The sequence below is a fragment of the Athene cunicularia genome (genome assembly GCF_003259725.1).
Source record: "Athene cunicularia isolate RWA chromosome 1 unlocalized genomic scaffold, athCun1 chr1_part2, whole genome shotgun sequence".
Lineage (NCBI taxonomy): Eukaryota > Metazoa > Chordata > Aves > Strigiformes > Strigidae > Athene > Athene cunicularia.
The window spans coordinates 23,712,899-23,724,631 of NW_020799092.1; the positions used below are offsets into that span (position 1 = coordinate 23,712,899).

General features: G+C 38.7%; 1 protein-coding gene across 1 annotated transcript in view; it reads right to left on the reverse strand.

The window, feature by feature from the left end:
• VWF (von Willebrand factor) overlaps positions 1-11,733 on the reverse strand; it is a 147,194-nt gene that overhangs the window by 53,333 nt on the left and 82,128 nt on the right. Inside the window, exons 32-34 of the mRNA XM_026867575.1 lie at positions 6,432-6,575; positions 5,357-5,521; positions 3,032-3,075 (exon numbers count right to left, since the gene is read on the reverse strand). Coding sequence (XP_026723376.1) covers positions 3,032-3,075; positions 5,357-5,521; positions 6,432-6,575 — 353 coding nt within the window. The remainder of the gene's footprint in view (positions 1-3,031; positions 3,076-5,356; positions 5,522-6,431; positions 6,576-11,733) is intronic.

Sequence of the window (11,733 nt, forward strand, 5' to 3'; positions counted from 1 at the left end):
TTCAGGCTTGTGAGCCTAGAGGAAGCTGTGAAAAAGCAACATGAGGAGCTTTAAGTATGGAAAAAATATTTAGATAGGAAGAAATGGAGTGTTTTTTAATTAGAGTTGTCTCGCCTACAGCTCACTGGAAGTGGAGCACCTGGAAGGGTACACATACAGCTGTGCAAGTCTGGCAAAGAACCCTCTGGCTTCCACACATATTTAATTGTTTTCGCTTCACTCCTTAACAGGACATCTATTGGAAAACATCTAAGAGCTGAACAAGAAAAGCAAAGCACAGCACATTAAAACAAAAATATCAGTTGAAGGATCCAAAAAAGCCAGGAGTCCTGGGGCAGAGGAAAATGCAGGGACTCCGAAGACAAATAACGCCTAAATCCCAATTGATATGAAATCATAGGAGTAAGAATAGGACAGAAAGGAAAGCAAAAGCAGAAGTTTCTAAATCGTGATGGATAAGTCTGCTGAAACCGATGAGCCTGCCAGCACACCGGAGGAAGCCTCAGACTTCCTCCCCGAGGGAGCTCTGAACCCACGGACCTGGACCTGCACACACTTTCTCTTACTGTGCATCTGCAGGAGGGAAAGCCACATTCCTCGACAAGCTTCATCAGCTGGCACCTTTTAATTTAGTCAGAGGCTGGTTGGTTTGTCTGCTCTTCTCTAAACCAAGTGCTGAACAAGCCTAGAAAAGTCATGTTACAGAAACTGCTAGTTCAGGAATGTGGGTTTTACCACCATACATCAAGTAGAAATGCAGATCTCTATACAGATCTCTTCACGATGAAGTGCTACCATTATAAGACAAGTACCTACACTTCTATTATCACCTTTATGTATGCTTAAAAGCATCAAAACAAGACTACTAATGAAAATTAACTATATCCAAAAAAAACCCTGTAATCTATCATAATCATGCACATATTCTGTCAGCCGGCAAGTTCAAATATTAAACCAGTGTTTCTTGACACAGTCTGTATTTAGCACTATTGGCACTCCTTGTCACTGGATGAGTACTAAAAGCTTACATGGATTCAAAGAACGACTGAACAGATTCATGGAGGAGAAAACTATTGAGAATATCAAACCCCAAAAGTTGCCACTCGCAGCTCAGGGTGTCCCTGAGTCATAAATCGTTCAAGTCTAGGACAGTTCAGGGAATTTTCATATCTACTTATGTTCTTCCCTGACTTCTGGTTTTGGCCACATAATACAGGGGGTTGCATGGATTTTGGGCCTGACCTAGCACATTTGATCTTTCGTCCTTCTGCTACTAACAGTGACCTTAGCCATGAAACTTCCTCCGACAGTCATTTCCAGGGTAGAGGTAGGAACAAAGAAAATGTAACAAAGCATGTCACTTATGAAACTGATAGGATTTAGGCTGAGATCTGCGATCCTGAAAACTGATTTTCTTGCAAAATGCAAAAGATCAGTTCTCACAACCTCCAGGTGCATGACAGACATCCCACTTGGGTAACTGAGCCTCCTCCAGTAACTCTCCGATCAACGCTTGAAATATGATGGATCCGGGGTAAGAACCTGTGTTTTCTGAATTAGAAAAGAGCTTTGATTCTTCATCCCTGGGGATGTGAGGCAGCAGGGGAGCTCAGCGTGCGGGTGCTGAACACCAGAGGCAGAACACTTCCACAGGGTCCTGCAGGCACCACGGGATGTTCAACAGCCTGCTCCGAAAGGCAGTGGCTACCATGTTGGTAGTGTCTTCTAAAACCCATTTTTCTTCTAGCTGACAGAAGTGGTAAAACAAAATCCACCTAAAGGCTACCATTTGAAAGTGTAGTTCGTTTTTATGTGGACTGGAACCTGGCCCCTTTTCTTCCAAAAGCTTTTTAGCCAGAACAGAAATTGTGCTTTAAGTTTATCACCACAAAAATGGAACCTGGCATGTCTGAAACTCAAGCTTAGCCTTGCCAGCACTTATCTACATGTACCTGTGTCTGCTTCTAGGAGCCCAGAGGCCTGGATACATGCAACTCAAATGAATAAACAAGAATCTGATTTTTTTTTATTATTTAATTAGGACAGATTTTTAAGTTTAGTTTTTAGCTGTTTTTTTCTTAATTAGATTGTCAGCGTCAGAGTCACCAGGTTATACTTAGTGTCTGATCTAGCTAAAGCCTTTCTGCGTTCTGGCCAGCTGAGTGAGGCCACTCACGTCAGGCAGCTTTGATATAAATATATTTCCTGTGGCTATACAATTCATAAGCATTTCTTTATTAGCCACATCCTTCCGTACGATCATGTCTTCACAAGGGAAAAATCAAAGGAATATTTTTAACGTACTGGAAGTTCGAGATAAATCCTAGGGTAGAACTCATAACTGAACCCCCTACTAAAAAGCATGTAACAAGCTTATGCTAATATTTTTAAATGCATGAAGTATCATATACACTCAAAAACCTTGGCATTTCACCTGAGATGAAGGAACTGAACCACTTATAACAGCTACATCATTCCATTCTTAGAGTGGATCACTTCTGAGAGATCAGACAGGTTTACTCAGTTTTTTCAGGATTAATAAAAGAATTTCTGCAAATGAATATTAAGAACTTTGATTTCATTACTTAAGAGATGGTTTTCTCTAGAGGGATGACTATTACTCAGTTTTCACAGGGACAAGGTACTTGTAGTTTTAGCAGAAAGAAAGGATCTGGACAATGCCGTTGCCTCCACCTTTCTTTTGGTCAGGTTTAGCTTTCCCAGAATTTCTTTCACCAGGAGATGGAACTACATTTTTGTTTGTCAAGGAAGACACACACTGTCAAAAAGTCTCGGCTCTGCACTGCTTTCAATAGCATTCAACACACTGCAAGATCAGGTGTCGTTAGAGAAAGTCTCCCTTCGTGTGCAAAGTTATCCCATCAGTTCAAAAGCCAACATTTTCCTCCTCCAAAATAATTCTTAATATTGTCCAACACTTTTTGTTTCAGATTCTCTATGAAAGTATTGATGGTCCTGCATGAACTCTGTAACTTGAAAGCCAGGTGGATGACCCAGGCAATACACTTACTTTCTTTTTGTTTCCATCCTCATCTATACATTCTCTGACGGGGTCTGAAAGAGAAACAGACATCTTTTAACCATCTCACTCCCTTAGCCAACCATTAAGTGCTGGTCACCAAAATACAGATTGCTCACTTAAAATCATGACCTAGGCTGCAAGAATATATTTTTTGTGTTAAAACATGAAAGTCCCTACCTGAAGACTGCAGGCATCTGTCCAGAGTGTACCAGCTTTGTTACTATTAGCATTACCTGACTTGTGCAGTGACGTTGGTCCCAAAACACCCTGTGAGCAATAATTAGGCTGCAATAATACAGAACTCCTTGTACTGACATACAGCTCTGCCCAGATGGTACCTAAAAGATCATGGCTTTAACGCTGAGGCAGGGCCCAGCCTTACTTCTGAATCTTCTGATCAGTTGAGAATATTTCAGGTAATTATCAGGTAATGAGAATATACACACTCACGCACATTTATTAAATGCAGAAAAATAATAAATCCAGTGAGTAACACCAAGATAAGATCTGTCAGCAAGTAGCATAGGTATGAAAATAGCTGCAATAAGAATACTCAGATTCAGTTTCCTTACATTCAAGCATTGCTATGATGGACAGGTTTTTATAGAATCACAAGGCACCCACTGAATTGCAGCTTCTATGTTTATGCGCTCTCACAACACACCTAAAGATATATGAAAAGTAATTTCATGTAAGTACGACGACATGACAATGTAATAAGCACGTGTCTAGGAAATTAAAACACTGACCAGCAAACTATATAATACTTTACTATGCTAGCATATATATGCTAAATTCTCTGTCTTTTCCAGGACAAGTAATGTATTTTGAAAGCATTTAGGAAATCTTTTAAACCTTTTTAATAGTATTATTTTTGGTACGCTTCCATACATAAAGTAAGACTCCCTCCGTACAAAAAAAAAAAAAAAAAGAAAAAAAAATCCAACTGTATGAGTCTGCAGGGAAAAATTGTACTTTACAGATTGTAAGAAACTTAAGTAAAACAAAACTAAAATCTTAAAGAACACCAAAACCCAAACAAAACACAAAAGATAAGAAGATTGTTTCCTACCCTGTAGCAAAAGCTTTACCATCAGCAAAAGGGAGAGCTAAATTTTGCAGATCCAGGTATCTAAACTAAGGTACCTATCATCCAAGTTTTTGAGCATAGGCTCTGTGCTGTTGGAAAAGCTTTAATAAAAATACAAAGATTTAATCTCTAGTACCAAGAGGTTATAGCACAGATTGCAATAAGAAAATAGTGACTGGTTTCAAATTCCTGTTCCCCATCCCATATCTTGGATCAATGTAATTTAGGGCAGGGACATCACATATTTTACAGTGTGAGGAGAGGAAATGCATCTTTAAAAGCTTATTTTAAAAGAAAAGAAAGAAAATGGCAGCTGTTTAAATCTAGAAAATGGCAGCTGTTTGATGCTCTGGAGAGATTTTAAAATGCCAGAAGTGATCCCAGTGGAGACTGATCGGATATCTCTAAGCTGGACTGTGCACACTCTGCAACTTCCTCATTCTTAGTGGTACTTGGCTCTGCAAAAAAGTCCACTTATTTTAATGGAGACGTAACTAAGCCCTCGTAATGCTGGTAAAAACCTGTGCAATGAGACAGTGGTTTGTGGAGAGGACACGTAGATGTTATTGCAATATAAAAAACTACAATAATACGAGTAATAAATTTCTATATGCACAGAGACCAAGGAGGCAAAAGTAGTCAAATACTGGCCAGATTTGAAGCAAGTTTCCTAAATGGGGGGCGTTGTTATCTACAAAGAAATGAATGCTTGTTTAATATATTTTACACTTTTTTCCTAGTATTTGTTTTCCAGGAAAAGTTAATTTATTCTTTTTTTCTTTTCTTTCTTACACTTTGACTGAATTCTTTGTGGACATACATGTAACAAATGTGTTATTTGAAAAAAAAATATGTAATTTGAAATTTTTACTCACAACTAACTTGTAGCATTCCTGATGCATGCCCTCATTCATTCATGACAGCTTGAGCTTTCCTGGTGTTCTTCAGTTAATGACCAGCACTGATTATTAATAAGACGGCAGCTTGAAAGTTCAGGCCTAAGCACTTTTTAAAATCTTCCTGAAATTTGGTTGGTCAGAATGGTGGTTGGCTACATGCTGGAAAGGGCTTAGATTTTGTTTTACACCTGTGATGGTGGTGGTCTAGGTAACACTAAAAAAGGAACATTGAACTGACCTCTCAAATCAAGAATCGTCATGGGTTTGGCGTTTCAGGTTTGGGGTTTTGCTCCAGTTATGAGGCTATAACTATATTGGACTTACCCATGCACACTTTTTTGATAAATTCACTATTCAATGTGATCATAGTGGATAAGTCTTCAAAATTCTGAAGCTTCATGATTCTGTTAACAGCTGATGGTCCAGCCAAAGTTCTTAGATGCTCTTCGTCATACCTGTTTCCAACTCCAATGGGAAACAGGGATACCCCTAGGAAGAAAGGTTTTAAATAAGCAATGCACAGGAGAAGGAGGTATTGTTCTCATTTCCAACATGTATTACTTGCATCACTCCCTCCACATAGGCTAAAGGCAATTAAGGGCAGAAACAGTGATGCTCTAATCACAGTGTTAGCTAAGATGAACTCTATTAGTACCAAGCATAATAAGATCATACATGGTCAACAAAACTTCACTGCAGATTTAGCATTATCATCTTCACTTTTTTCCAAATGTAAAAACAAATCTCAATATGTTGTTTTCTTTCTTCAATTACATGGCAACTGGATAATTTTCAAGCCATGTAAATAAAAAAAAAAAATAAAAATGATAGTTGTTGTTTAACTCATGCCTTATTCAATAGCTCCCAAAGCAACCTACAAAGGAAGTCAGTGTTCCTCAGCTGAACACCTGAGGAAGACGAGGTACAGAGACTACAGCCAGAAAACTTGAGAAAACATCATGCAGCACATACTGATAGCAAAACAATATTCCTGTATAGGCGAGCACAGAATCTGACCAAATCCTCTCCCTGTTTTTTATTATTACAAGTGAACCTTTCACGATCCACCGCAACAGTATTGAATTTACAATATTAGATCACATTTCTGTCATCCTTGTCTATCCACAGAACCTTGGAAAATGAAATGCCATTAGATTGTGAGGCCTATGGAAGCTGTCCAGCTTAAATTGCGGATTGCTCCTGAATTTACCAGTAACTCAAAGGCATCTTCAACTGCCACATTTTGTTGAGGCCTGTTTCTCACCAGAACATTATGCACAGTAAGTCCTGAACTCATATGAACATAGCAGTGCCTTAATTTTTCATCCTTTCTTCTACTGCATTACTTAAAAAAAGCAACAACTCTGCTTGAAAATAATGACAGCAAAATGAGATTTACTGTTCATTCTTGCAGAAAGCGCAGCAGCCTCCACAGTGTCTTCTGATCTCCCCGACACGATGACTATCGCGACCTTTGATGCACTGGGTCTCCCTCCATAGGATTCCGACATTGCATTCTGAACTACAAAATCAATGGCTTTTCCTAAGGAAAAAAAAAAAAATGAAGAGATAAATGAGATATATGATAGAAAACTCTTAGGAGGCTATAAAACGAAATCTTACTTTGTATTAGTAGGTTATACAGTCTGGAAAATACTTATTCTTAAAGGACTTTTAATGTTTGCTTTATTGCTGCTACATGAAAGATCTCGGCTATTAAGAACATACCAGTACTATTAATACATCCCGACACAAGAGGATCATCTTTAGCTCCCCAGTCTCTTAAGTAATGGGAATTTTACTACCTTTCCTTAACCACGAGGATGAAGTTATGCTCCGCGCTGTAGTAATTACCTTTTCTGGAAGTATTACCATTGGGTTACATGAAAGGAAAGGAGATATTGTAGAAGAACGGGTACTTATTTCCAATTACAGAACAAGAGTGACATCCAGTGGCTATCTGATCTACAACTTCACGCCACCCTGAACTGTACACACAAGTTGCTCAGCTCCCAGAGAATGATCTAGTCCTTCCCTAATTTGGTCAACTTTTTCTACGGGTGTGAAAAGAGTATCTTGCCTCCTCACTACCAGCAACCTCTGTGAAATCTAGACTCAGACTAACCCATAATATAAGTGGGAGATCCATATTAAAAACAAAGCAAAAACCAAAACCAACAAACAAAACTCACCAAACCCCACAAAACACAAGAAGAAATTCTACTTTCGCTAACAAATCGCAAACTGGCTTACGCGGGTAGCTGCTGCCCTTTCATTTAACATCTGTGAACGCTCAGACAAATTTCTGTTTGAAATCATGACCTCAGCAAGAGAGCACTTTGCTAGTACTTGTATTTAAATATGTATTTGCACAAATATTTATACTGGTAATCATGATATGCAGCTTTCTTAAAAGCTCCTTTGGGCTTGGAAGTTTCAGGTCAGGTCAATGGTACCACGTGACTGATGTGACATTCAGGGCAAACAGTGAACGGTGAATAATAAATAGCTGAAAGACTAGTTCCTCTGAGTAATCTGCAATAACTCTGGAGCCGAAATAGGTTTGCCTGAAGAATTCACTGAGCAATTTTAAATAACAATTTGCAAAAGACTGGAAGTCACATCACAGATAATTCACCAGCACACCCCCACAACACCTTAGCACGCATGAACACTTGGCACTTCGTGTCTTCTTTCATCGTATCACCCACCCCTTTTTGTCACTAGTAGAAGCAAAGATCCTGTTCCCAAGCTGCTGCAAGCAGGGGCAACCTCTACGAAGTTCACTCAGCTCATTGACTAAACGTGGCAACAGCAATTGGGTACTCTATAAGACTTAGGGTTTCAGGAAGAATTTATCCCTTGGAAGGATCTAGCCTACAGTAGGTATCTGGAAAAAGCCCAAATGTTTCCTTTGCCACAGTACTGGTTTGGAGGCGATATTCCCCCCTCAAACATTGTCACTCATACACCTTACAGTCCCTGGCTGACAGCCCCATCCCACCTTCTATGACCACCTCTTCTTCCCCATTAGCCTATTAGCATTATTTCCTCCCCAGAGCCTTAGCCTCATCTTCATCTCTCCACACAGGTGTCCACAACTAAAACAGAAGAGCTGAGACCCACTAGGAAGTGCTGCCAGGCCCTGTCAGACCTACCCCACAGGAATAGGATACACATCAATCTCTCCTCCTATAAGCCTCCCTCTCCCATGTGCCATTATCTCCACTAGCAATCTCCTGTCTAGAGAGGGTCACATATTTTCCCAAGTGCTAATTTTCAAGCAGAAAGATGTATGCTTGTTTAAAGCAAAATGGTTTAAAAAAAAAAAAAAAAAAAAGTAGATAAGTCAACAGAAAGCTTTCAAAAGTATTTAAGAACAAAATGGGATGTTTCTCTTCAGTTTCTTGCTATGCAATGATTATCTTTTATTTAGTTATTCCAACTGTGTAGATTAATTTCATACCTGTAATTTGATTTTCATTCCCACTGTAATTCTGAATTACATTTTACATACAAAATGAAAAAGCACTTTAGTTTCTGTTCAGTAAAACCTCAAAATTTTGAATGTTTTTCTACTTGCAACAAAACAGACTTCAAAGCATCATTATTAGTTGGGTGACGGTGATTTCATTTCACAAACTAATATTCCTGATCAGAAAAATTAACTAAACCCAGGTATTAACTCATGTACTACACAGCCATCTCATAATCATTGCTACAAATGGTTTTGTTGTCCAGTAGTTACTCTATATGTCTGTAGAGATAGGTGTTAGATGCAGAATGAATTGTTAGCTATAAATAACTAAGGGACAAAGCAAAATGCAGAAAATTAATATTATATTCCAATCCCTGAGATTGCTCCAGGAGGGTCAGTGTGCCAGAAAATTGACTCATTTCCCTTTCGCCCTATAAATAATTACCTTAAAAATGCATTTCAGGTTTTAACTTTCAAATATTTTAGGTCAAACTTTTACAAAGTAAAAATCACAAATGATATTTCTTTTTTTTTTTTTTTTTTTTTTAATGGCCTTTTGGCTTTTGTATAGTTGGGGTGGTCACCAGCTGCTCCAGCTCCATTTTTCTTTCTCCCATTAATTCTGAAAATTTTCAGAAACTTCCATACATTTCTGTTAACTGGAAAATCCATTATTTTTATAATTTCTAATAAAGAAATCAAGTTCCATTGTAACAGAACCAGGGACTATTTCAAAGTCCCCAAAAAACAATTACTCGATTTAATGGATGGAAAATTTGGTTTAGTTACTCAAAATTCTTTGGATTTCACCTCTCCTTTTGAAGCCAGCTCTAGTGAAAAGAGCCAGGTGTCTGAAGATATGATCAAATGAAAACTTTTGCCCTGATAGAGGGATTCAGAAAGTCACTATCCCAAGCTGGAAGCTGTCACTTCTCAGCTGTTTGTCTCTACATCCCACCAAGGAGGGAAATACCAAACTCCTCAGAGGCCATGATAAAAACTACTGACTGCTAATAAACCAACCACCCTGAACGTATTCTTACTACAAGACTGCAACATAACAGCAATCTGCCGTTTTCATACCAATAAAAGAAATTTGAAATGTTTACACTGAAATAAATATCACCAAGCCAAGGCTCTATTAAGACTGGAAAGAGGGTGCATAGCATCTTGGACATAATTAAACTAGTTTTAAAGTGATCAGGTCTGAGCCACACCATGTGTCTCGTACACCCCTCCCAGCAGCTGACATCTGGGCCACTGCTGCCGCTGGCTCTTCTCCAGCGTGCTCTGACCTATCCACACACATCGCAAACGCATCTCCGGCTGCGTTGGTGCCGCCACAAGCTGCTGCCAGGAGGACGTGTTGGTTCCTCCAGCAGCTCCCAGTCCCCTGGAGCCATCATCGATGCTGCCCACCCGTCCACCCAGCCGCTTGCCTCGAGCGAATCGCCAAGCCTGAACAACAACTTTTTAAAACAAATGCCTTGTTTTCAGCCAGTTTGGCCCTTCCTTCGTCTTGTTGAAGGCCCAATGCACATCCCTGCATGCAGAAGGAAGGCAGTGCAAGTGTGCAGCACCGAGGTGTCGGGGGGCCCGGTGCTCCTGCAGTAGCTAACTCCTGAATCTGTTAAGCTGTATGGGACCACACCATCAGCTATTTATTTCAGTGATGGACCCTCGAGAAAAATCAAAATGCTAATAGAAAATATCCTAAGTCTTGCTCCATAAAACAACACCACAATTATTTTTTTTTTGTCTTTAAAGAAAATCTAGCAGTGGCCAAAACATCATTTGTTAGCATTGACATAGGGTATCACATAAACCCCAGTGAGGCGAATGAGAGGTTTGCTATGGACTTTAAGTGTTATACGTTTTTAAGAATTTTCTGTGTTTACATGTGACCCTAAGCCCAGAATAGCAGCCAACATGTTTCCACATACTGAACATAGAAGTAAATCATGTTTGTCTCATGTATTATTGTTCCAAATGCTTTCTGCTTCTCACATACATAATGTGCTATCGAAAAAGAAAAAAAAAATCCAACTGTATGAGTCTGCAGGGAAAAATTGTACTTTACAGATTGTAAGAAACTTAAGTAAAACAAAACTAAAATCTTAAAGAACACCAGGAAAGCTCAAGCTGTCATGAATGAATGAGGGCATGCATCAGGAATGCTACAAGTTAGTTGTGAGTAAAAATTTCAAATTACATATTTTTTTTTCAAATAACACATTTGTTACATGTATGTCCACAAAGAATTCAGTCAAAGTGTAAGAAAGAAAAGAAAAAAAGAATAAATTAACTTTTCCTGGAAAACAAATACTAGGAAAAAAGTGTAAAATATATTAAACAAGCATTCATTTCTTTGTAGATAACAACGCCCCCCATTTAGGAAACTTGCTTCAAATCTGGCCAGTATTTGACTACTTTTGCCTCCTTGGTCTCTGTGCATATAGAAATTTATTACTCGTATTGTTGTAGTTTTTTATATTGCAATAACATCTACGTGTCCTCTCCACAAACCACTGTCTCATTGCACAGGTTTTTACCAGCATTACGAGGGCTTAGTTACGTCTCCATTAAAATAAGTGGACTTTTTTGCAGAGCCAAGTACCACTAAGAATGAGGAAGTTGCAGAGTGTGCACAGTCCAGCTTAGAGATATCCGATCAGTCTCCACTGGGATCACTTCTGGCATTTTAAAATCTCTCCAGAGCATCAAACAGCTGCCATTTTCTAGATTTAAACAGCTGCCATTTTCTTTCTTTTCTTTTAAAATAAGCTTTTAAAGATGCATTTCCTCTCCTCACACTGTAAAATATGTGATGTCCCTGCCCTAAATTACATTGATCCAAGATATGGGATGGGGAACAGGAATTTGAAACCAGTCACTATTTTCTTATTGCAATCTGTGCTATAACCTCTTGGTACTAGAGATTAAATCTTTGTATTTTTATTAAAGCTTTTCCAACAGCACAGAGCCTATGCTCAAAAACTTGGATGATAGGTACCTTAGTTTAGATACCTGGATCTGCAAAATTTAGCTCTCCCTTTTGCTGATGGTAAAGCTTTTGCTACAGGGTAGGAAACAATCTTCTTATCTTTTGTGTTTTGTTTGGGTTTTGGTGTTCTTTAAGATTTTAGTTTTGTTTTACTTAAGTTTCTTACAATCTGTAAAGTACAATTTTTCCCTGCAGACTCATACAGTTGGATTTTTTTTT